The sequence below is a fragment of the Suillus subalutaceus genome (assembly GCF_016647625.1).
Source record: "Suillus subalutaceus strain FC151 chromosome Unknown DFJ58scaffold_30, whole genome shotgun sequence".
Taxonomy (NCBI): domain Eukaryota; kingdom Fungi; phylum Basidiomycota; class Agaricomycetes; order Boletales; family Suillaceae; genus Suillus; species Suillus subalutaceus.
This window is the reverse complement of record NW_024540279.1, coordinates 113,244-137,208: the sequence shown is the minus strand read 5'-3', so window position 1 is coordinate 137,208 and position 23,965 is coordinate 113,244. Positions and strand designations below refer to the sequence as shown.

Here is a 23,965-nt window from a genome sequence, read left to right as displayed (position 1 = left end):
CCCCAAGGCCAGCTCGGAGAAGGTGTGAAGCAACCAGCGTGATCCGGAATTACCGGATTAGACGCCCATGACTTGGGCATCTATGAATCTCCAGACGAGGGATGATTGATTCAGTAGTGAAACACGCGTATCGCACGTCTGCAGCTCAAAGCAATCGCAAGACTGTCGAGTACTCTGCAAGAATCTTTTGAAGACGGTTGGTTTCTTTGAGCTAGCGCTATACCTGTATTAGTGCTCTACGTAGTACGTGGTGACATTGTCATCTGTTAATAATGTGTCCTTCAGTGGTTATTTCTCGCATCATATGGCAGACTCACGTACGCACAATGTGGATACTTCTGCGGTGGCTTTTCACAACTGATGATGCATCTGCTACACAAGTAGCCAAAACATATCTATTGGCCCATCATGATACCAAGCACGAGTGAGATGAATATGACACCACCATAGTTCTTTTGCCCAGCCTGCCAGAATCAGCCTGACCAGAATCCAGAAGGCCGATTCAGAAGTCTGAAATATGATGAATTGAGAAGACAAAACTTACTACAATTGAGCTATCAGTGCTGCAGTTCAAGACGCCACTGGCAAGTACTGAGTAAGGTTATCATGATCATGTGAGGTCTTTCAACGCTCTGATAAATGCGCCATACACGAGCATATAGTACATGATGCACATGATGGTCAGCAACGAGCTTCGCGGCAATTACCGCGGGAGTCGCAGCAGTGGCGCAGCATTTTTCTATGTAGTAATGTACAGATGAGTCCCGTTGAATTCAAGTTGATGCAGGTCCGAATTTCGAAAAGTGACTCGCACCCTTGGCCGCAGGCTGAGCCCGTCTCGCCGCCAGCCACACCCCAGTGGATGAACTCGGGAGACAGCGTCACTATCAGCATGCAGGTCCAGGTAAGTACTTTCATACAGTGACAGCTGCCACTGGCTGACTGAGCGCTCGTCACAGTAAACAGGCTGAGGCCTTAAATATCTTCATTCCTGCAGGCCTCTTTTCCCATTCTGTCTTCTCCCAGTGACATTCAGTGTTTACTTCGTCTCTTGATTTTCTGCTGCACAGTGCATTAGGCTCTTTCATCTGGTGTTCGAGGTGTACTTGCACAAACCGCCGCTTTTGTTTCCATCTTTCCCTCACGACCATCCACTCCCGTGGTATCAATTCAGTCGAACTCATATAGACTGGATCAGCTCTTCTGTGCGCTTGATGCCGTCTTCAACGGTTTGTATTGTATACTTTACGAAATACAATGGATTCTTCATTTCGCCTCATAGCGTGCTAAATGAGTTCTCTGACTTGGGATGATACCAGATATGAATAACCTAGTGCCAAGGAGCGTCACAGGACATTCTCAGACTCGTACCTCCGCTCCAGCCGACTGTTAATAGTGCTTATCAACAGCCTCCGGCGTTCTACGTGACTAGCCTGGACAATGATATTAATACCGACTTCATTAGAACAGGCCGTTGCCGTTAGCACTCACTCTAGAATGAGGGTCATCGTCTCTGGGTGCCGAACAGCTATCCGACGGTATACACGTGGAGCACGACCTGAATCCCCTCCTGTTCTTCTCACCTGAACTTCATCCATAATTCTGATATTGTCTTGTCCTACTGCTCGTTCCGCCCACCAAGCACTCAGCTCATCCACAAACCTCTTTGTCGTTTTCCCTCAGGCTTATCATGGCCAGTAGCTGGGAAGGCCAATCTATCAGACTTGAAGGTCAGTCACTCCATACTGCCTCAGTATTTTTTTTCGTGATCCTCACGTTCTGCTACAGTCGTCGGTGGAAAACAAATCAGTGTCCCCTCCGGGCGGATGCCAGCAGGCATTTACGTGTCGGTCAACGTCGACTCGAAGAGATGCTGGAAATCAGCTGTCCGAGTTTTATCATCCGACAGTTGTGCAGTGTGGGGCGATGCCGTGACCTTGTAAAGCTTTCTACACATACTTGTGGACGCGACTCTGGTACTCATTATTGGCTTGCAGATCCCCAGATGTGTCACCTAAAATATCGGCGGAGATTCGGGCATCTTTTGAGCTCGGCCGAATGCTAGGTCGTGGAGAACTCGTTGGAAAGCTTGAAATATCGTGGGAAGGGCTGCTCGATCGTGGTGACGAGCCTTTCGGTGAGTGATCTACTTCACACTCATCTACGTCTCCTCACTGGTTACAGATCTATCATTTCCGCCCATTCGAGGTGTCCGCCCTTCTCTCACGCTGAAAGTTACTTCTGTGATTGCTTGCGCAAATGATGGCAGTCGATTGTTTGATGTGAGTGACACCACGCTTCGTACCGTTGGCTTTTGCTGATGGAATGCAAATTCTAGTCTATCGATGACTGCAGCATTGCTCGAGACACAGATGTGGGCCACATACGATTATCTGAATACATCAGAGGGAGGGGCGAGGTCCATATCCTGGACGATGCTATGAACCGTTTTGAGTTAGTTCTGGATCAGTGTCCAGTCGATCATCCGGATCACGCAGCGGCCCTCACCAACCTTGCGTGGGCCCGCCTTCAAGGGTATATCCACAAGGATCTTCGAGGCATCTACATTGCTACCTCTCTATTATGTGATGCCCTCGCACTGCGTCCGCGAGGCCACCCCGATCGTCCAGTTTCTCTCTATTATCTTACCGAAGCATTGATTTGGCGCTATAGCTATCATGCTACCACCGTCGATATCTTCAAATCTGCCCAACTCTGTTACGAGCTACTACCTCTCTGTTCCGAAGGCACCTATCTTCATAAAATCGTGATCGGCAAAAATGGTGTCGATTATGTGATACGTGCATGCAACAATCTTCCCATAGATGCATCTGATGAAGGCATCTACCTTCGACAGCTCATGCTCGAGCTATGTCCTCTGGGAAACCAACACAATCCCAGCGCCCTCGACAAGCTTGCAAACACAGTAAAAGCACGCTTTCAACGATGCGGCAACTTTGATGATCTAGATCAGAACATACAACTTGGTCGTGAAGTTGTTTCTATGTGCCCCGAGGGATATCCCAACCGTGTTACCTACCTGATTAACTTGGCCGTGTCCCTCCGTCGCCGCTTCGATCACCGAGGGAACCCTCGTGACCTCGACGAAGTCATCTCTCTCTATGAAGAAGCTCTTCCCCTGCGCCCTGTTGGGCACGAATATCACGATGCGTCATTGGACGGCCTGGGGCGCGCCCTTCTTGCCCGTTTCAATGAATGCAGTGACATTGATGACATAAACAGAGCTACCGGCCTCTTTCGCAAGGCATTGGCGTCATGCCCATCTGGGCGTCCAAATCGTGACACCAGGCTCAACAACCTTGCCGCCGCACTCATAACTAGACATGATAAATTGCATGCCAGCGATGACCTTGATGAGGCCATCGACCTGTGCCGCAAATCGCTTCTGTTGCTAAAACAGGATGATCATCCAGAGCGCCATAAAAATCTATTCAATTTGAGCATGGCACTCTGCTCTCGTTTCGCGCAAACACGGAAGAACGAAGACTGTTGAGGAGGCCATTGGTCTCTGTCAACATTCATTGGTGGCTTTGCCATCACTGCACCCGGATCGTTATTTCAGTTACACATGGCTGAAGGAGGCCTATCTGTCTCGTTATCGGATCCTACCCAATACTGGTGATTTGTCACTTGCAGTGGGGAACTTCAGATTGGCTTCGAAACACCCCACTCAGGGATTTCCAGAACGCATCAAGGAGGCTATCCAATGGGCTCGCCAATCGGAAGTTTATGAACACGAATCTGCCCTTGAAGCATACCAAACAAGCTTGGACCTTTTTGACAACCACGTGACGCGAGCCTCGATTATCTTAAGGCGCAATGCTGCAACCGCCTTTGACGGTGCACAATCCCTACCAATAAATGCAGCATCATGCGCTATTCGTCGTAATGATCTGCAACGAGGGGTTGAATTTGAGGAGCAGGGTCGTGACCAGCAATGGTCACTGGCCTCTCGACTCAAGACTCCGCTGGACGACCTCAAGTCCATCAATATCCCACTAGCTGACAAACTCTCGGAGCTCAGCAAGTGCCTATCTGATGCTCAGAATTCCACAGGCAGTTCAGACCGGGCTGTTGCTGATCGTGCAGCAATGGCGTACAAGAGACTTGCGGCGCAATGGGAAGCCGCAGTGGCTGAAATCCGCCATCTGCAAGGTTTCTCACGGTTCCTGCTCCCGCCGTTGTATGAAGATTTGCAAGTAGCAGCCCGCCGCGGGCCAGTCATCATTCTCATTGCTAGCGAATACTCCTGTAATGCCATCATTGTTTCAGCGTCAGGGCAGCCCCACCACGTTCCCTTCCCATCTCTCACTCTCACAGATCTGGAGATGCTCAAGAAGCACTTCGCGAACGTGATACGGGACACGGCTCGCACGGGCTCAAAGGAGCCAAGGACAGCGCTGATAGCATTGCTGCGAACGATATGGGATGAGGTCATGTTACCTATTGTCAACGTACTACAACATGATCTGAAATTGCCGAGTCGCTCTCGAATTTGGTTGTGTCCAACGGCAGCCTTCACATCCATTCCTCTCCACGCAGCCCACCCATTTCGAATGAATGCAGATCGCCCTGGGCGGGAACCATGTCTAGAGGATCTCTACGTTTGCTCTTACACTCCAACACTTTCTGCCCTGATCAGAGCTCGACAAACGATGACGACACGTATCACTCCTTCCTTTGCGGCGATCGGACAAGATCGACCTGGCGCAGGGCAAGGCACGGTCCTCGCTGCTGTCGACAGCGAACTTGAGCTTGTCCATAAACATGTTCCTTCCGGCATCAAGTTCACTCATCTTTCTGGCGACGCTGCTACACAAGCCGGCACACTCGAAGCTTTGCAATGCAACACCTGGGTGCACCTCGCTTGCCACGGCAAGCAGGACCACTGAAATCCTTCCAACTCACGTTTCGCCATGAGGACTAAACCTCTCTCGCTACTCGACATCATAGAGAACGATGCGCCGCAAGCCGAATTCGCATTCTTGTCGGCGTGTCATGCCACCTGTGGTGACAAGAAGATACCCGACGAGGTAATTCATCTTGCAGCTGGTCTACAGTTTTCGGGGTTCAAGAGCGTTGTTGGCACTCTTTGGGAGGTCGATGACGCTGTTGCCAGACATGTTGTTGGAGCTTTTTATGAGAATATGTTCAAGAATTTGGACCAGGGTGTCATGGACTGTACGAAGGCGGCTTGGGCACTCAACAAGGCTACTTACGCAGTGAAGAAGAAAGTGCCACTTGAGCAGAGAATTGGTTTCATTCATATTGGACTGTAGTTTTCTGGCTTCCATGACCTATTGCTTTCATTGCTTTCATCTGGGACGGTGTTGATGTCGGATTCTCTACCATTCGAACAATTTGCAGTGTACTACTAGGAATTGCTTGGAAGTATCATCTATGTAGTCACTTATCTTACTTTTGCATTCTCTCGTCCTTATGTACTCGGCATGATAATTTGCTTGACGAATATTCGAATGTTTGCGGTAACGTCTTCTGTCAAAGGTGGGCGAATGCTCTATCTATCTATCTATCTATCTATCTATCTATTTTTCTATATTAAGCACGAGATACCGCCGGCCCATCGGGTGTCCACCACATCATGCTGTGTTGTTGCGTTCTGTCTCCTATTCATGGCTCTTTCGGTCCACCGCGTCATACTGTCACAGCCTAGTGAAATTACATTCGAAATGCAATCTAGAACGCTCCAGAGCGTTCTAGCCTAGGTCTAGATCTGCTTTTGATTGAAAATTTCCAAGAGGTAAACCTCAAATGTGCGTGTTATTGTGTGTTAACGTTCATGTTCTGTCGTCTTACGGCTCTTTGCTTGATCAGTACTATGGGACCTAAGTCCAACTTCTCAATACATTTGAAAGCCACTGCATACCCGCATTCCATACAATCCGTTCGTCATGGACAGTGAATCGAAGACAGTTTCCTCTGCGAGCCGCATATGCAACTACATTTAAAGAACGTTAAGGTTTGACGCCAACGCAAACCGTGCTCGACCTCCGGACTGATCCCTTCACTCACGGTCGATTGCGCACAGCGTTGTCGAAAGTGAGAACGCGAAGAGACACTGTCTATTTGCAGAGACGACGCTAATATAGTATTTCCTGAGTTGCTACTGTAAACCCAATATATTATCATAGAGCCGACCGAAGGGGAGTCCTTGTAACCTGTAATCCAGAGATTTTATCACTAGATAAAGGCCGAGCTTCGCCGGCAGCAACCTTGTCTCACAGGTAAGTAGTTGCTGTTTGATTGCCGCGGCTGTATTGGAAGTGGAGTAATCGATGCGGCCATCTTAAATTCTTCCTTTCACCGGAGATGTGAGTGAGAGTTTAGTTATATGTCCCTTCAGACATTGTCAAAAATATTGGGCATATGTTCGAGTTAACACCCTTCGAGGGCAGGAAGGCTTCACGTTGTTGCCCAGTTTATCGTCACCCGCTGTGTAATGTTTGGGTACTAGAGCCCGGTTTGTCCCCGGCTTGCCTGCTGGGTATTGTTGAGGCACTAGACGTTTTGCCCCCGGCTTACCCACTGCATATTGCTTAGGTACGAGACGTCTTGTCTCCGGGTTGTCCGTTGCGTATTGCTTAGGCACAGGACGCCCGTCCTCCGGGTTACCTGTTGCGTATTGCTTAGGTACAAGACGCCTCTCCTCCGGGTTACCTGTTGCGTATTGCTTAGGTACAAGACGCCTCTCCTCCGGGTTTCCCGTTGCGTATTGCTTGGGTACGAGACGTGTTGCCTCCGGGTTGCCCGTTGCGTATTGCTTGGGTACGAGACGTGTTGCCTCCGGGTTGCCCGTTGCATATTGTTTAGGTACGAGACGTGTTCCCTCAGGGTTGCCCGTTGCGTATTGCTTGGGTACAAGACGTGTTGCCTCCGGGTTGCCTGTTGCATATTGTTTGGGTACAAGACGTGTTGCCTCCGGGTTGCCCGTTGCATATTGTTTAGGTACGAGACGTGTTGCCTCCGGGTTGCCCGTTGCGTATTGCTTGGGTACGAGACGTGTTGCCTCCGGGTTGCCTGTTGCATATTGTTTAGGTACGAGACGTGTTACCTCCGGGTTGCCCGTTGCGTATTGCTTAGGTACTAGGCGCCTTTCCTCCGGGTTTCCCGCCGCGTATTGCTTCAGCATGAGACGTTCTCGTGCACGACGGGACTTCTTCGCAGATTGCTCCTTTATAAATTCCCCAAGTCGGTCGAGTCTCTCCCTTTTTCTCGCGAAAGCATCCGGTGCTAAAAATCATTTATCGATCTAGGCCTGAATATCGTAAAATGTTCACTTACGTAGCATGATATCGGACACCATGTCCTCCTGTCTTTGTGCTGACGATACACCAGTAGCAGGAACTACATGGTGCATGGTGTTCTTCCAAGCAGCTGGTACGTCAGGAGGGGCTGGTAATCCCTCGATGCCCAGTTGGGCACGGGGGTCAACTCCCCCGCAGCATATGACAAACCGGGTATATAGAGGATCCAAGAGCCTGGATATTCTTTCTGTACGAATGGTGAGAATGAATAAAACAAAATAACGACCGATATTTACTGTCTAGTTCAGAACTAAAGGCGTTCTTCCGGCGTTCGATGAAGAGAAGCAGTCTGAAGTATGCTGCCTTGAACGGTACGAGAGCTTGTGAACAAGCAACGAATAGGTACAATTCCACTTTTAAACGTTTAAGAGTGCTGCGTGCAACCTGAATTACAGGCGGCATTATTGAAAGAGCTTGCGACAATTAAAATTATATTTACCTCAGTCAAGGAGATGATCTGCACGGAAATCGTCAGTTGATTATAGAAGATGTTTGACGGCAAAGACAAGACCTTTCGATCGTAGCGTTGTATTTCATGGTCCTCCGAATGCTCGAATTTCATTATGTCATTGATACCACGCAGAAGATGGTCTTTAGAGCAAAGACGTGTAGTCAGTTCACGAGTGACTATTCGACTATCGAGTGCAGGGGGAATGTCGTTGTTCATGACTGGTGGAAAGTAAGTGGAAGGCGAGGTGAGAAGAGAGGAGATACTACCAACGCTGAATATGTAGTGCTGTGACACTCTTGGTCCACAAATATGAGGACAGTGGCCCGATGGCCCATCAAAAGAACAAATAGCACATAGTTGTGGTCATTCCGAGAACAGTGGAATTACACATGTGACTCTGGGCTGTCTTGGAGGATTTCTACCACAGTTACTTGAAGCACGCCGTTCGTGTCCTCCTATCAATGCTCGGGCAGTTTCTAAACTGGGACGTAAATGGAAAGTTGAAACGCGTGTGCAACAACATAAAACAACACGTCCACAAACCACAATATGAATCTCACGCGATCGCCAGAAATCTCAAAATGAAGCACGCTTGCAAGCTTGACTCTGCTTGAGCAACCACCGCATCAACCAAGGTAACTACGCAATCACGTAATGAAATTGTCTACGCATAGAACAGATTTAGAGGAAGAAATACTAGAATTCGGAGAAAGATCAAACACTTAGTCTTGCAACTCAAGCTTAGGCTAAGTCTCAGTAGTAAGCCCTGGCTGTTTCCTCTTGGGAGTTCGATTGCAAATTGTGCAATTGTCACATTGTTAGTGGAGTCAGGAGTATTAGGCTCGTAGTCCGTAGAGTATGAGCACATACTATTGTCCGAGTGTGGGCGGGGAATATAATTGCTTTTCATGTGTTGCCGACGATTCATTCTACAACCTGCTTCCGTTCCCAAGTCACACAGGTGCGATGTTCTTTGCACAGATCTTACTCTCTGACGGTTCACAAACTACATTCGAGAAAGTATCAGAGCAATCTTTTGGATCAGGTTACTGTAATCTAATACACAGCCTACAATTCAAGTTCTACGAGCAATCTAAACGTGGTATCGCAAATGAAAAACACTAGATAGAAACCTTTCCTCTGGGCTCATAGGGCAACAAGATAGCCAGGCTACCAGCAAAAATTATTAGAGCTCCAGCGATATATACAGGTACCGCCGTCGCGAGGTTAGCATATAGCGCAATGACGGGGGCCTGAGATTCAGGATATCATAAGAACAAGTAGTGCGAGATGGCAAGTGAGCGCACCAAAACGCCAAACACCCTCGAAGCTGTGGACGTCAGACCATTCCCCGTTCCGCGATCTTTGGCAGGAAAGATCTCAGGAGAAATAGCATACAAGACGCCATACATAATCTGGCCACATTTAATCTAGTCTCCCAGTCCGACACACTCATTCACTCACGTTGCTGAAGAACACATATCCGCAATTCCACCCCAGGAGTTGGTTGGATGTCCGGGAGGTGGTGGTCGCGAACAAAAACGCGCCAGTGAGCCCTTTATTTCGCGGGAGGTCATTGAGTAATGGAATTGCTTGGAAGCACCGTGTTACTTACCTGAGGCAATGGCAAGAGTACCCCTGCGCCCAATGTATGGGAGTTCTACTGCCCAGCCGGCGAGCAAGGCAGCAGGGACACCAATGACACTCAAAATGGCTTGCTGTACAGCAGCTTCAGCTATAAAACACAGGACAAAGTATTATACGTACGTTACGATAGGCAATGTACAGGGATCCATCCCCGAAGACAGCACCACGGCTGGAAAGTCTACGAGGCATGAGACAAATAGACGGTATATATCCAGATTGAAGACACACAAATATGGCAGGAAATTGTTATACAGCGTGGAGGCAAGTCCGATAACACCTATGTTTCGTTGGTCATTGCACACACAACGATGACTACATCATTACCCCAGATAGCAATCAAGAGACTAGTCGACCAAGCCATTTTGGGAGTAGCAAAGAGAGCTTTGATATGACCAGTGTCATACTTTGAGCTCTTGCTGAACATGTTGTGCCTTTCCCCGGGGGGTGTACGTCCGCCTGACATTGCTCTGTCGGGAGCTTCAAGCTCTTCTATTGTGATGAGAGATATCTTTCCGTTGAATTTCGCCAATTTGTGGATGACCTCGATGGCATCAGCGTCGCGACCGATGCCAGAGAGAAAACGCGGACTTTCCAACAACGTGAAGATGAAAAACCGAACGGCCCACAGTGAAAAAGTGATTCCGCCAAGGATGAATAACAGGTAACGCCATCCCATATTGTCGGATCTGGTGCAGTGTGAGGCGCTTGCACAGGAATAATTAGCGATCAGAGGCCAAGCCACCTTGAAGTCGCATTAGCAATCGCGCAGACGAAGATATGTGTGATACGTACGAGGCTGGACATCAATTGTCCGAGGCACCACCAGATGGAAAGGATGGTGAGCAAGTACTGGTGGGAACCTGGAACGAAATCTGGCAGGATTACAATGAGTTATCTGGCACGTGCAGATGTAGACTGCTCATCACCAAGAAAAACAGCAGAATCCACTGGCAAGTTGCCTGTGACATTGTCATAAAACGTGCTTTTTAAGAGAAATAAAAACGGCAGACCTCCCACGCCGACACCAACCATAGCGATCAAGGACGCTAGTGCAACGAAACTAGGGGCTCCACCTGATGCTAACCCGAATATTCCAGCGATAAACAATGTGATGTTGAAAGACCACCTAAGTATCGCATGAAGCGTGAACAGATCTAGATGTATTCTGTACATACCTCCTTCCCCAGATGTCACATCCAAGACCCCAAAACACGGCACCGACTGAGAAGACCGATATTCGAAGCTAACGACAGGAAAGGCCCGTTGAAGTGGAATTCATTGACAACAGGTGTAAGGATGAGTCCACTCAAAAGCTACATCCAACTTCAATCTAGTGAAAATATGCCAGAAACAGATGAACACACGGGCCAGACAGAGTCACTTTTTCACCGGACACACACTTGCATCAGAAATCATGCAGGGAGTGGTCACAATACAACTCACGCAAACCAGCCAAAGCCAGTGACCACGAAGAGATACCACTATCATTTCGAGTTCTCGCGATTGAGATAGACGTTCATTATAGAATGCTACAGACCTGATATCTACCCATGCCAATGTCTTGAATTGCACGATTCAAGATGCGAGCTTTCGCCTGATACACTGGATCATTGTAGCCGTCTTCGTAAAGATCTATTGCAGGACCTGTGATTAGGGCTGACGTCTGGAGGTATGTCGGGCAATGGGGAAGACTGTAGAATCCACGGATTTCGAGCAGATTTTTAGCATCTATCATGTTTACGGACATGATAGAGGAAGGGGTATGATCTGTTAGTGTAAACAGTGGTGGGAGTGACAGATGATATATATATCTTACATAGTCCACATAAAAGACGAGTCGCGTGCGGCGCTATAATTGAGCTCAAGAATTTCAAATCAATGTGGCAACAGACTTGGAGTTGAGTCCTCGTGACGTTATTATTAATGTAACTTATCCGGGACCCAGGCCCGCGTCCATCATTCAGATGCCCCTGTTCGAACGTTCAGACGTTCATGCAATACCCCAGCTGAGACTTGGGTTAGGAGCAGCTAAGTGAGTAATACATATATTATAAGAACGGGAACACTTGATCAGGCGGATGTCATTCGTCTGACAGTCTCCCATGTGCGCGCTCCACCTGAAAGTGGCGGTCGTACTACGATTCGCTTGCTTATGCTACCCAGCTTCAAGCCGGGTACATGTGAGATATCCAATTAAATCACTTGTATGACATCTTCAGAAACAAGGCAATATCAGACTGAGGGCCAGCGATGGTAGCAGGGGCAGCAATCTCGCACAATACCAGGTAGCAGGAATTGAGCAGGAACGTCACTTCTCCACAGCTAGAAGTCAAAAGGCCGTCGAGAAGCTCGAGCGGAGTGACCAATGGCCGCTGAGTTCCTACATATGCAAACCGAAAGAACATAAAATAAAGTTGGTATCAGAGCGCTAAAGAGTCATAACCGAAAAATTCGCAAGTGTAGTGATAACAAATGCTAGCCGCCCTTCTTTCCATTGGTTTCTCCGGCTAGTCGACGCTCTCGTCTCCGCTTAACATCCCAATTATAAACTCTAGCAGTGTTGACTTCCATCACCGTCAGCTGCTCTCGCAGAAACTCCAAGTCTTCGATCGTAGCTTTTAAGCTGGCCTCTGCAAGATCCAATTTGGATCGCAGGAGTGACGCAGCCTCTGCAACTTGTACGATAACATGACATTCGCCTTATACGAAACATCAGATGCCATCGGGAAACTCAGTGGAGGACAACTAAACTCACCCCTAGCCATAGATAGACAGTGTCGGTGTCCTCAAGTTCTGCTTCTGCGAAAAGCGTGTCATTAGTTCAAACGTTGTGGTAAGCGGCTTTTTAGGGATTGTCGGAGTTTTCCTCGTCACTGAGATCATCCTCCAGATCGTCGTTCTTGTTCTTGCCTTCCTACATGATCATCAGATAATGTTGATGCACGTGTTCGCGGCGATGGACTCACCCTTCTTTCTTGCAGGAACTCCACCATATGTAATGTCTTTCTGATGTCAGGGATCTTGTCTTCCAGACCTTTTCGTCGTTGTGTTAAGTTGGCATCCATATATCGGTACTTCCTGGACTTCCTTAGGTTCAAGATCGTCATAGAATTTACATCAGTTCAAACATACGCGATAGCATCCTGGAAATTCTTCAGGGGAGTCTCGACCACGCCATCTGGGCCTCCCAGATATTCTTCGACATTTGCCTACATTATTGAGCATGAGCAGAAGACTACCGATCTACTTTTGTTGATACGCACGATGAATGGAGCTTTTGGAATACCCCGTGGATTTTTCTCCTCTTGAAATATCGACTTGGCAGACATGGTCGTAGAGACTGACTGCAGTCTTGAAAGCTCGCCTTCCAATTTGCCCAATGAGTCTAACGAGCACGAGTACGTCCGGTCGGAGTTGGAATTGGTTTATGTACTTAACTTGAGATTTTCCTCTCGTCCTCATGAATTTTTCCAACGATGTCCCGTTTAATCGTGAAAAATCTACCCGCGTACCTGACGCCAGATCGCCTCAGAAAGCACTTTGAACAACAAGGTGCTCCCTCTGGAACCATCACAGATGTGAAAATTTCACTCAAGCAAGATGGCACATCACGTCGATTCGGTTTCGTTGGCTTCAAGACGGATCAAGAAGCAAACGCTGCTAAGGACTGGTTCGACCGCACGTTCATCGACTCGACGCGAATTAATGTCATGGTTGTTGCAGTAAGTTTTTTCTTCTTCCCAAGTGTCGGTATTTTGTTTTAAAAAATTCTACCTGCAGGGCGCGAAAGATGCTCCAGCTCCTCGACCAAATAAAAGAAGACGCCTAGAAGATATCGCTGCAGACCCAGGACCGTCATCGCGACCACATGTTCACAAGGTGGACCAGAATGGTAAGACAAGCGCTCCAGCCCCTTCGGCATCAGCGTCTCCGCTAGATCAGTTCATGGATGTCATGCAACCTCGCACGAAAAAGTGTCCGTCATGGGCAAATGAAGCTAAGGAATCTCATCCAGTACTGTCAGGCCTGGTCCTCCCGAGACAATGACGACATCCGATGGACCAGATAATAACGAAGCTGTCTCGGACCTCGAATGGATGCGACAACGTATGAACTTGGTATCAGATTCATTGCCCGATAAAGTCTTTGAGCAATCGGACGACGAGGCACCAGGTTGAGCGCCGTTCCTGAGGAACACCAGGACTCGACAACAAAGACGATTATGGCAGACGTCTCGATTATTCCTTCGAAATCTTGCCTTCTCATGTACGGAAGCCTGAGATCATGGAGCTATTTCAACCGGTTCGGGGAAGTTGCACAGGTGAGTATCCCGTAGCCTTGTCGTGTATTCTCCATTTCTTTCGCTTTTTCTTGATGATAAAACACTTAGGGACATCTGATCCTCCAAGGATATGCTGATCCCCGGGAACCGATAGTAGAAAATTTATCTGATATTTATTCTGATTTGTAATTTGTGGTTCGATGATCACTTCGCTGACTTGATCCCTATCCTGACAGGTCCATATAGTCATCGACCGCTTGTCTAAGCAGTCGAAGGGTGTAGCCTACGTGACCTTTAAGCAGCCGACGTCTGCCCTCTTGGCGTATGAGGCGCTGGACAAGACGTCCTTCCAAGGTCGTCTTCTCCACATCATTCCTGCTGTCGACCGTAAAGGCAAGTTTGAAGTAGTAGAGGGCGAGGGTAAAAAGCAAACAGTTAAAAGATGAGAGGAGTTCTCGGCGTAAAGCCACAGCTGGGCGGGAGTTCAATTGGAGTATGTTGTACATGAATGTTTGTCAAACCTTGTGCACTATATATCGAGATCTCATGCAATGCTTGTGCAGAGCGATGCAGTGGCATCGTCTATTGCCGATAGGATGGGAATTGCCAAGGCAGATATTCTGAATCCTGAGTCAGATAATGCGGCAGTCAAGCTTGCGCTTGCAGAGACACACGTTATCCAAGAGACGAAGTCGTACCTCGAGTCCCAGGGGGTCATTTTATCGACATTTTCTTCCCGAGCGCGGTCCGATACTACGATACTCGTGAAGAACATCCCCTACGGTACCACTGCGGAACAGATACGTGAGATGTTCGAGTTACACGGGGAACTCAGCCGCGTCATCGTACCACCGGCAGGTACCATGGCGGTGGTGGAATTCGAACATGCAGATGAAGCTGCCAAGGCTTTTCGAGCTGTAGCTTACCGACGTCTCGGAAGTAGTGTCGTCTACTTGGAGAAGGGTCCGATGGGCATGTTCCAAGAGACTGCGAATGCGGCAGGGAACTCTGACCGTACGCTAATAACTGCATTCAAGCCGATCAGCTATCGCCGAGCAGGAAGACTGGCAGTGGATGCTGATGCGGACGAGCCTACTTTGTCTGCTGGGACGACTTTGTTCGTCAAGAATCTGGCTTTCAGTACCACTGCAGAGCGTCTGATGCAAGTCTTCCGGGGTCTTTCTGGATTCTCGTTCGCGCGAGTACAGACCAAGCCTGATCCTAAACGACCTACTGTTCCTGGCGCTGAAGCCCCCCGGTTGAGTATGGGGTATGGCTTCGTGGGGTTCAAGACGGCCGAAGATGCGAAGAAGGCTATGAAGAGTATGCAGGGCTTTATACTGGACGGACATTCATTGCACGTCAAGTTCGCTGGGCGCGGAACAGAAGACGAGCCTAAGGACAATACAGTTGCCAAGAGCAGGTCGACGAAGATGATAGTTAAAAATGTTCCATTCGAAGCTACGAAGAAGGATATCAGAGAGCTGTTTAGGTCAGTACAATCTACTGTCTATGTGCCTAACACCCCATTCAAGCCGCATCTATGTAGTGCTCATGGGCATCTCAAATCCGTACGTCTTCCGAAGAAGTTCGACTCGCGTTCGCGTGGTTTCGCGTTCTTGGAGTTCCTCACCCGGCACGAAGCGGAGAACGCATATGCTGCACTACGGCACACGCATTTACTTGGGAGACATCTTGTACTTCAGTGGGCGGAAGAGGCTGAACAGGACATAGAGGTGCTACGGAAGAAGGCGGGCGTGGGGTATGGTGACGGTGCTGAACTGCCTGGGCGTAAACGGAAACTTGAAATTGCGGGAGATGATACTGGTGGTGATGTAGAATGATGACGTACATAGAACAACCTCATTTACCAGGACGATATTTTGGTAATCACTCTTCAACGCTTCAACGATGCACAGTGCTGACGAGGATATGCAGACATCGCCTCCTCCAGCGAAACGACAATGCACGAGCCACTGCAGAACATCCGAATCATTAATTGAGCAGTCGCAGTTTTGGTTTGCCGACGGGGACATCGTGATTGGTGTCGAAGCTTGAAGGGCAATCATGGAAGATTGACCGGAGCAAGCTCATGTGTTCCGTAATTTTTGCGGACATGCTCGAATTTCCGCAGCCGGCCGACATCGAGAGAATGCATCGGTGTCCTCTGGTCAGTTTGTCGCAAGATTCCGCGAATGACTGGCTAGTCGTCCTAAGGTGGATGTAGCAACGCGAGTAAGCCATCCCCTCATCCGTCAAACTATGATTGTACATGACCATGTCTCTAGGAGGTTCAATAACCAAACTGTCGTTTTTGATACCATAGCCGGAGCTCTACAACTATCCAACAAATATGACATCGCAAACCTCCGTCAATGGAACACACGTCAGCTACTTCTGCACTGGCCCCAAGACCTCACCAAAATGACCTATGCCGCATTCCCTCGTTTTCGTTCTCCATGACTGCTATCATTATGTAGTATTTCTTGGCTACATCAACGCGTAATAATCTGTGGGCTGTTGGGGGGCCCCGGTATCGGGGATTCCGCTTGCCTAATAACCGCGAGACCTTCATCCCTCCTTGATGAGTGGCGTCAGGCGATTTCACGCGCAAGTAATCAGTCAACAACCGTCTCTCGTGATGAAATCTGCGATATTCTAACGCGGGGATTCAAGCACGATCAGTAAGCAACTTGCCCAGATACCTTCTCCTGCACCTCCATCCGCGCCAGAGCCAACCGTCGCGCTGTCGCCTCATCCCGCATCTACATCACAGCCGGTTGCAGCCGTTGTCCTACCGCTTACAGTACCTCCATCTGTGTCTGTCAGTGCGACAACTGTCGCCCTGTCGCCTCCTGATCCTCCCTTAGCTCTTCGTCGGCCTCGTCATTCAAAGCAGGCACCTGGCAAACGCTAATTGGCACTGAGGAGTGCCGGGGCGTTGACCAGATCCAAGAAGCTATAGACGAATGCATAAGATCTGAAATCTGCGTACTTGGTTGACACATTCATAGCACAGAGAAAACATGTCCAGGAATTACTGTAATTCCGTGACGGGGATGGTAGGCATACGCGATGTAAATTCACCAAATACAACAATTGTAGAGCTTCTTCTTCTGTTACTCGTGTCATGCAGTAGCGCCAACCTCGTACAAGTAGGTACCCAGGACCTTTGTCTGTAATCGGACCATCAATTATCATCGACGTCTTCGTGACTGACCCACTCACCCCTTCAATGAAATTCGATCGATCCAGCTTCTCGTTGGTCGAGCTGGGGAATATGTCAACGAGTAAATAGGGGCCGTGAAAAATTTACGTACTGAGCACCGTCATCTGCTCTGCCCATAGGCAGCAATAATACGTTTACGCCCAAGCTCTCCGCAAATGTCAGCGTCACAGGGATCGAGCCTCCTTCACGCGTGTAGTCTGGTGTCTTCTTATACACAGCCTGAACGATTTCTAGTTTACGACGTGGAAGACAACCAGTGTTTCAGACGCACCTCGATAGCCTTCTTTGCAGCTTCAAAGTTCCAGTGCCTGACGTCTGCAACCCAAGGTTTACCGCCGTGTAGATACTCTACCTCCATCTTGTTCTTGCTGTTGAACTTTGCAAACTCGGCTTCGAGGTATGCATTGACAAGGGGTATGATCTTCTCCGGAGTTTGTGGAGGAACAAGGCTGGTAAGATCGATCAAACGTAGATGTCATACCGGATATAATGAAGTGAAGTGAAGAGCCACTATCAGCGTGTGGAGTTAAATAAAGTGTGAAATGGAGTCACCGGATACTGAACTTCCCGCCTATTTTGGAAGGGATGACAGTTTTACAACCGACCTCTGAGAATGCCCCCTGGATACCGTGCAGGGAAAGGGATGGCTGACGCATTCGGCCCATTAGCACGACAGTCTTTTCTGATGACAGTGCCACCTTTACGATCCAGTCAGATGCGAGCAATCACAAAGATAATCTCCACTTTCCTTTCCACCAGCAGCCTCCTCAATATCATCCGTCGTATAGTCCATCTTCTGGTAAAGCTTCCTACATAGAATAAGTCCAGATCCCAATGAAGAGTCTGAGCACGCACAATTCCTCCTCATCATGGGGTGGGACCATGTCGTCGATGCCAGGTATCAGAATGTTGCCGTTATGATCCACAAGCTTGCTCATGAGCTTGATCAAATCTGTCATGGGCTCGTGCACCGTCCTCCCAAATAACCCTGAATGCAGATCTTGACCAGGCCCAGTAATATTGATGCTGAAATACGCAATACCACGCAACCCATACGTCAATGCAGGCGTTCGAGTGTTCAACCAGTAATTGTCGCTCTGTCTCGTGCATCAGCACATATTTCCACACTGGCAGGCAAAGATCACGCACGATGCATACGCAATCAACCCCGTCAAACCACCCGTCCTTGCCCTTCTTCACCTCCTCCTGGATGCACTCATCTAGCCCCTCACTCCCATTCTCCTCCATACCCTCAAAGCAAATTCGCAGATTCACAGGCATCGCAATCCCCAGGTTCTTATGTGCTTCTATGACATTCAACCAGCCCAGAATAGGGCCCTTATCATCTGTCGAGCCACGACCGATCAAGCGACCCGAATCTTCATCCACCACAAGCGTGAACGGATCCGTCTTCCAGCCGTCCGTCTTCAACGCCTGGTTTCTGCGGTTCAGTACCATGCTCTTTTTCACTACAAAGGACTCACAGGCTGCACGTCGTAATGTCCATATATCAGCACTGTCTTCTTCGCAGGGTCGCTCCCCAGGCGTCCAATGATAGCCGGGGGGAGCTGCAGCGTCTGCCCCTGCATCTCATGTGTGCCGAGATCTATGAGTTTGGTCTCGACGCCAAGTTCGTTCAACTGGCCGTTCAGCCAGTTTCCCATCGTAATGACATCTTGGCGTCGACGAGCATCGCTGCTGATACTGTATGCACGGGAGTTTTGAATTAAATTGGATAATTGGTTGTACGCGACTGTGGAACCTACCTTTGAATAGCAACGGCATCGCCTAGACGCTTGATAAACGCATTTGCGTGCGTGTCGATGTAGTTACTGAAGCTTGCTGGAGCTGGCATTGTCGTTGCTGATAAAGAGGTACTGTATGTATTACGATCTAGGCGGTCACTGGACTGATAAGATGAAGTGCGCACGCCAAGGACCCTACTTATATCGCTCTGTGCTGCGGCCCGGATCTACGAAGGCACAAGCGCTATTGAATATCGAGCAATCAGTTCACCCACGCTCGTCGACCGTCTATTTATTACATCGACATCGCCAGCATCGCGCAAAGCTCCCTTCTCATTCCTCTTGATATATCCTAGACATCATCAATGTGAGACCAATAATTTATCTGCAAGAAAAAAGTGGATAAAATGTTTTGAACAGGAGCAGCCTAAGCGCAAGTATGGACATCGCCGTCGTGTGGTAGTGTATGTACTAGAAAAAAAATCCAAAATCCTTGTTAACGTATGTATGTTGTTTTTCTCCTAGCTTTCATCATCTAACCTGTACAGAGATCACCTTGTATTGCATTGTCGTGGTACGAAGTCGAGTCGCCGTCAATAACTACATGAAGAGGGAGACAGCAAGGGAGACAGTCATGCAGGCATTCACACAGAGTGTACAAGCTCCACTGCGCGCTTGCAGACCTCGTCGATCCCCCACCGCTCGCCTGCTCCATGCTTCAGGTCCAGGATGCCGCCCACCTCATCGCACGCCCGTAAGCACCATATCGATGTCCTCCTTTGTGTGCGCTGCGCTAACACAGAACCGTACCCTACTGGTAACAAGCGGAGTGGCAGGGTACGCGACGACAACGACAACAATCGGCGTGCTCCGCGAACGCATCATGCGAGAGAACATGCTCATCTTGCCCGGATTAAAGATGAGAAGGGGAACAATCGGGCTAAAGGGATGTCCGTAGGTGATAAAACCGAGTTTCTTGAGGCCCTGGTGGAGATACCGCGAGTTGAAGGCAAGACGGCGGATACGCATACGAGCTTCAGAACCGTCTGCAAGAGCCGGGTGAAGGGTCATCCATGTCGGCAGCATGCTTGGAGGTGCCATTCCTGGGAGCTCCTCTGTATTGTCCCTCAGCGTGACGATGGAACTAGCAGGGCTGAGCGCGAGTGCGGACTTGGTCGACTGTGATGACGGAGCGACACCCATAATGCTAACCATCGACGAGACGACCTGGGTGAGGACGGGGGGCGTCATAGCTTCTGCATACGCTCCGGAGTGACCACGTAACCGGAGAGTATCAATAAGGATTTTAGGCCCTGCGATGTATCCGCCAGCAGCACCAAAGGACTTGGTGAAAGTACCCATCAAGACGTCAATAGAACGAGGAGGGATGTTGAAGTAATCTGTGACACCGCGTCCATGGGGACCCAGCGCACCGATTGAATGTGCCTCATCGACAAAGAGGAGGAACTTGAACAAAATATCAACATCACAATACAACACGCCAACTGCAGTACAGACCTTGTACTTCTGCTTCAGTTCGACAATTCTAGGCAGGTTCACGAGAGTACCCTCCATGGAGTACAGACCTTCGACGATGACTAAAATCTTCTTCCACGGGCGATGCGTCTTGGGTTGACCCTGGCTAATCACCTCGCGCAGTAGGGACTCGAGGCTTGACATATCATTGTGTTTAAACATCCGGACCTGAGCATTACTATGGCGTACACCAACGCGGATACTAGCATGGTTGAATTCATCGGAAATGACAAGGGATCCCTTTCCCACGAGTGCGGGTATAAAAGTAGAGTTGGTGGCGAATCCCATAGAGCTGATTAATGCATCTTCCATGCCGACAAAACGCGCAACAAGGGCTTCAGCAGACACATGGAAGCTCACTGCTCCCGCTCTCAAGACGCGTGCCACAAGTGGAGACGCCATATCGACGAATGCTTTCCTCGACCGCGTCTGCACAGCCGCCACGAGGCCTGGGCAAAACCGAGGTAGTTATACGAAGAAATATTCAGCGCACGGGTCTTGCTACCAGTGAAGATCTGAGTGTGATTGTTATCCGTGGAATATCGGTCGAGGATAACAATAGTGCGTCCTGCAACACCGGTGACAGGCTGGGAAAAGCAGTCATCCATGCGACGCTTAAGCCGACGGGTGTAGAACGAATCAAAATCCGAGTTCAATGGCGCGTAACCCTGGGTACAAGATGGATTAGATGGGAGTATGGGAACAAGGTTGAGGAGGAAAGGAGATTGCACACGTACATCATGGGGCATAAGGTGGGTGAAATAAGACTTGGTAAAACGCTTTCCGAAAAAGTCGCGCATATGACCAAAACAGAGGAGAATAAGGTAACTAATGTAGGTGGTGAGGAGGATATAATATGGAGGCTCCTCGATGGTGTGCTCTTGCACAGGTTTGGTATAGTCATGCTTGGAGACGCAACGATATGCCTCGTTTGCACAGTGACCAAACTCCGTGTGAACGGTGGTGAAGACCTGTTCAGAGGTTGGGGGTGTTAAGGGGTACGCGAGACAATTGTTCTCACCGTCCTCGTTGAGAACGGTGTCCTCTGATGAAACTGTGACAGAAGATGATAGTGAAAGTGCAGGGGTTGATGAAACAGAATAATTGTCGTGGCTGCGAGCGCGCGTATCTGCTTGGTGAACAGCAGAAAGGTAGGACGCTGCGGTCGCCATTGACGACAATTGGCTAAATGATTTTTTCTTTTTGAAGATGGATGGAGAACGTGATGGCGGATTCAACGCCATCGGTGAAGGCATTTTTCTTGTCCTGTTCAACAAACGAACCACAAGACGAGTATGGTGAGGGACGGGATAGCTTATATTGAACGATTCTTCAAAAGGGATGTTATAAAAACTTTGCTTATGTAAGAAATATACACGCCCCCGCCCCTGAGCTTAGCTATCAGATCGTCCGGTCTTCAGTTTGAAGTATCTCTTGGACATTCTGTGTAGGAAACCGGCTTATATATCACTCTAATATCTAGTACTCACTCTTGGGAAATTTCTAAATCCAGCGTCTCCCTATGATTGACGGTGCGACAAATCACGTCGGCCGTAGTTACAAACCCTCCAACTGGTCATTTAGCCATTACACCATCGACGGGGCAGCTTTCCGAATACAATCAACTCCACGATCTGCGCGGTATACCACCAAGCGTCAAGTCCATCTTGATGGAGGATGCTAGGATTCCATGACTATTTTCCTTCCTCTATAAAGGTCTGGCTACCGGGGAGACTAGAGTAATATTTTCAGGGTGACAAGCTATACGGCAGGCAACTTGTTCCTGCTCGCCGCCGCCGTCTTGCTTTGAAGTCAGTACTTGCTCTTGCATTTGTGCTCACAGGTCGACGTTACAAATCCTTTGCGTACTTGGGGAAGCGATGCCTATAGCCACTTTTTTTCAGGCATGCCTCGTGTTTTCACGCAACGGGCAATATTGATGATAAGTATTCGAAGTCTTATATTCCTTCGACACCATCTGGTCCCCCTTGTCGATGCTAGCGTCCCCATCCTTCCTCGGTTCGACGCCTTCGGAATGCCCTCGTCATCGCCCGACAGCAAGCGAGTCCATCGCGCTGAAAACAGCACCCAAAGCGTAGTCTTTTCGCGTAGCACACTAGCCTATAGTCCGTAACAGTCGCTGCCAGAAGAAAAAAACAGGTAAGTAGAACGTTAGGCATCCCTCGCTCTGCTATATATACAACCGAATCTCCAGAGGGTCTACGTAGCGCCTCCCCTCTAAGGAGACTAATGCTCAGACTCGTCAGTTGTTTTCGGTGACAGCTCAACCTGCAGCTCAGCCACACTCGACTAGCTACAGCCAGTCCCAGAAAGTCCCAGCCTCAGGCCCAGACAGCGCCACAACAACCTGCTCAAGAAGTCGGGCAAATTTACTTCGTATTCTGGTGCATTCCGAGTCCATGCCGCACTCGCACCACTGTCTCCGAGTCTTGATGTAACTCTTTTAGATGTGATGTGCGTTTAGTTGAGTCATCAGAATTTGAAAGTTATCGAAGCTCGCTATTTTGTCATTTTCGCACCTGAGAATGCCGAGCTCCAAAGACTTATACATACATGTCACGGCGACTCGTCGCCGTGAGAGAGCTCTCCGACTCAAAAGCGCGTTGCATCGAGTTGGAGCTGGACGTGTACAATAAAAAATTTACAACGATCAATCAACAGCAAAAACCTAGCTGAAACACAAGAGAAAGATCAACTCGAAGTCCGTGGTAACATACTCGAAGATGTGCTGTTCTGATTCCTCCCATTCCTCCTGTCACGAAATCCCTTTGGAGGGGAGTCATCGGTCCGACCCACCTCTTTGTCCGTATCTGACGGACCTGTAGGACTACGCAGCACCGCAGACGCCGCAGATCCAGCATCTGCTCCCTTGCCACTACCGTTTCCTCACCCCGCGGCGGCTTAAGAGGTCATCACTGCCACGCTCGCTCGTCGTTCCAAATATTCGATTACGAGCTTCTTGATACTGAGCCTCACGCTCAGCAAGAGTGTTGCGTGTCTGTGAGGAGAGTGAGGTGGTAGAATTCGAGGCTGATTGGGAGGGAGAGGGCCGTTTCAGGATACGCATCGTCGGTTGGAAGGCAGCTGGGGGAGGGGGGACGACGCATGTCCCGGTGCTCGAGGGGGAAATGATCAGTTCTGGCATGGGCGCTTTGTTGTTTCTGCAATGTGCAGAGGAGTTAACGTTGGGGCTGACAGATGAAGGAGAATGATAGACTCACGCGTCTTCCCAGACTTTGGCGTTATCTTCGTCTTCATCTTCATCGTTATCCCAGTCGTCTGGGACGACTTGTTGGGGCTTCCGCTGTGGTTTAGTTGCAGCGCCTGCCAGTGGATACGAGCTCAGGCCAGCGTAATCCTGGAGAAGCTCCGTCAGGTCTCATGGTCACCCGGTATCAAATATCATTACTTGCATTGGGCTGGTCCCAAACATCTGCAGATGTGGATCCTTGAGAGCTGGTATCGATCATGTTCATCTAGGCTCTAGGGTTCAACTCTATCACGAAGCGTCTATGATAGCCCAAATCACTGTCTGTGGCTCTGCAAGCTCCGCTAATATTTCGATCAAAGTCGACATTGTGCCGAGCACGTGACCTACTTACTCCTATGTGAACAGGAACGTTGTAGTATGTTAGATCCAGACATTTGAATAACAAGCACGCATAATCGCAAAGCAGATCGTCAACTCGAACAGCTCGAGCTCCAATC

At 49.1% G+C, this 23,965-nt stretch overlaps 9 protein-coding genes across 9 annotated transcripts; 3 read left to right on the top strand and 6 right to left on the bottom strand.

Moving 5' to 3' along the window:
* Positions 1-1,690: 1,690 nt before the first annotated feature.
* On the top strand, positions 1,691-4,994 carry DFJ58DRAFT_873375 (uncharacterized protein; the record flags this gene model as incomplete). The annotated part of the gene is made up of 6 exons (XM_041394367.1): positions 1,691-1,730; positions 1,789-1,939; positions 1,998-2,137; positions 2,185-2,282; positions 2,339-3,509; positions 3,658-4,994. The coding sequence occupies 6 exons, from the start codon at positions 1,691-1,693 to the stop codon at positions 4,911-4,913; spliced, it is 2,856 nt and encodes a 951-aa protein (XP_041245937.1). The 3' UTR covers positions 4,914-4,994.
* Positions 4,938-5,399, top strand: DFJ58DRAFT_725831 (CHAT domain-containing protein; the record flags this gene model as incomplete). Its single annotated transcript, XM_041385298.1, has 2 exons — positions 4,938-5,255; positions 5,301-5,399. 2 exons carry the CDS (start codon positions 4,938-4,940, stop codon positions 5,397-5,399), a joined length of 417 nt encoding a protein of 138 aa, XP_041245936.1.
* Positions 5,400-6,265: 866 nt separating this feature from the next.
* DFJ58DRAFT_912822 (uncharacterized protein) lies at positions 6,266-8,154 on the bottom strand. Its single transcript, XM_041395292.1, has 6 exons — positions 8,068-8,154; positions 7,858-8,015; positions 7,786-7,803; positions 7,583-7,730; positions 7,324-7,533; positions 6,266-7,272 (listed from the first exon to the last, which is right to left on the bottom strand). The coding sequence occupies exons 2-6, from the start codon at positions 8,011-8,013 to the stop codon at positions 6,392-6,394; spliced, it is 1,413 nt and encodes a 470-aa protein (XP_041245935.1). The 5' UTR covers positions 8,014-8,015; positions 8,068-8,154; the 3' UTR covers positions 6,266-6,391.
* A 560-nt stretch (positions 8,155-8,714) lies between these two features.
* Positions 8,715-11,300, bottom strand: DFJ58DRAFT_777786 (MFS general substrate transporter). Its single transcript, XM_041389582.1, has 14 exons — positions 10,982-11,300; positions 10,888-10,925; positions 10,728-10,749; positions 10,620-10,687; positions 10,455-10,570; positions 10,371-10,403; positions 10,237-10,316; positions 9,769-10,186; positions 9,673-9,721; positions 9,565-9,622; positions 9,413-9,515; positions 9,262-9,353; positions 9,105-9,212; positions 8,715-9,050 (listed from the first exon to the last, which is right to left on the bottom strand). Exons 1-14 carry the CDS (start codon positions 11,189-11,191, stop codon positions 8,919-8,921), a joined length of 1,527 nt encoding a protein of 508 aa, XP_041245934.1. The 5' UTR covers positions 11,192-11,300; the 3' UTR covers positions 8,715-8,918.
* Positions 11,301-11,919: 619 nt separating this feature from the next.
* DFJ58DRAFT_715477 (Prefoldin subunit 3) lies at positions 11,920-12,773 on the bottom strand (the record flags this gene model as incomplete). The annotated part of the gene is made up of 6 exons (XM_041384130.1): positions 11,920-12,119; positions 12,196-12,243; positions 12,319-12,358; positions 12,411-12,522; positions 12,577-12,653; positions 12,708-12,773. The coding sequence occupies 6 exons, from the start codon at positions 12,771-12,773 to the stop codon at positions 11,920-11,922; spliced, it is 543 nt and encodes a 180-aa protein (XP_041245933.1).
* A 93-nt stretch (positions 12,774-12,866) lies between these two features.
* DFJ58DRAFT_777779 (uncharacterized protein) lies at positions 12,867-15,786 on the top strand. Its single transcript, XM_041389581.1, has 9 exons — positions 12,867-13,166; positions 13,225-13,458; positions 13,485-13,617; positions 13,674-13,765; positions 13,963-14,146; positions 14,169-14,236; positions 14,290-15,218; positions 15,276-15,612; positions 15,665-15,786. The coding sequence occupies exons 1-8, from the start codon at positions 12,921-12,923 to the stop codon at positions 15,568-15,570; spliced, it is 2,181 nt and encodes a 726-aa protein (XP_041245932.1). The 5' UTR covers positions 12,867-12,920; the 3' UTR covers positions 15,571-15,612; positions 15,665-15,786.
* Positions 15,787-16,854: 1,068 nt separating this feature from the next.
* On the bottom strand, positions 16,855-18,810 carry DFJ58DRAFT_715475 (uncharacterized protein; the record flags this gene model as incomplete). The annotated part of the gene is made up of 10 exons (XM_041384129.1): positions 16,855-16,902; positions 16,955-16,997; positions 17,047-17,174; positions 17,227-17,404; positions 17,508-17,637; positions 17,700-17,764; positions 17,811-18,052; positions 18,105-18,389; positions 18,440-18,659; positions 18,722-18,810. The coding sequence occupies 10 exons, from the start codon at positions 18,808-18,810 to the stop codon at positions 16,855-16,857; spliced, it is 1,428 nt and encodes a 475-aa protein (XP_041245931.1).
* Positions 18,811-18,948: 138 nt separating this feature from the next.
* DFJ58DRAFT_777774 (pyridoxal phosphate-dependent transferase) lies at positions 18,949-21,562 on the bottom strand. The gene is made up of 6 exons (XM_041389580.1): positions 20,974-21,562; positions 20,711-20,904; positions 20,597-20,685; positions 20,219-20,571; positions 19,463-20,167; positions 18,949-19,440 (listed from the first exon to the last, which is right to left on the bottom strand). Exons 1-6 carry the CDS (start codon positions 21,490-21,492, stop codon positions 19,345-19,347), a joined length of 1,956 nt encoding a protein of 651 aa, XP_041245930.1. The 5' UTR covers positions 21,493-21,562; the 3' UTR covers positions 18,949-19,344.
* Positions 21,563-22,948: 1,386 nt separating this feature from the next.
* On the bottom strand, positions 22,949-23,787 carry DFJ58DRAFT_905423 (uncharacterized protein; the record flags this gene model as incomplete). The annotated part of the gene is made up of 4 exons (XM_041394955.1): positions 23,671-23,787; positions 23,479-23,615; positions 23,148-23,418; positions 22,949-23,125 (listed from the first exon to the last, which is right to left on the bottom strand). The coding sequence occupies exons 1-4, from the start codon at positions 23,731-23,733 to the stop codon at positions 22,949-22,951; spliced, it is 648 nt and encodes a 215-aa protein (XP_041245929.1). The 5' UTR covers positions 23,734-23,787.
* Positions 23,788-23,965: the final 178 nt, after the last annotated feature.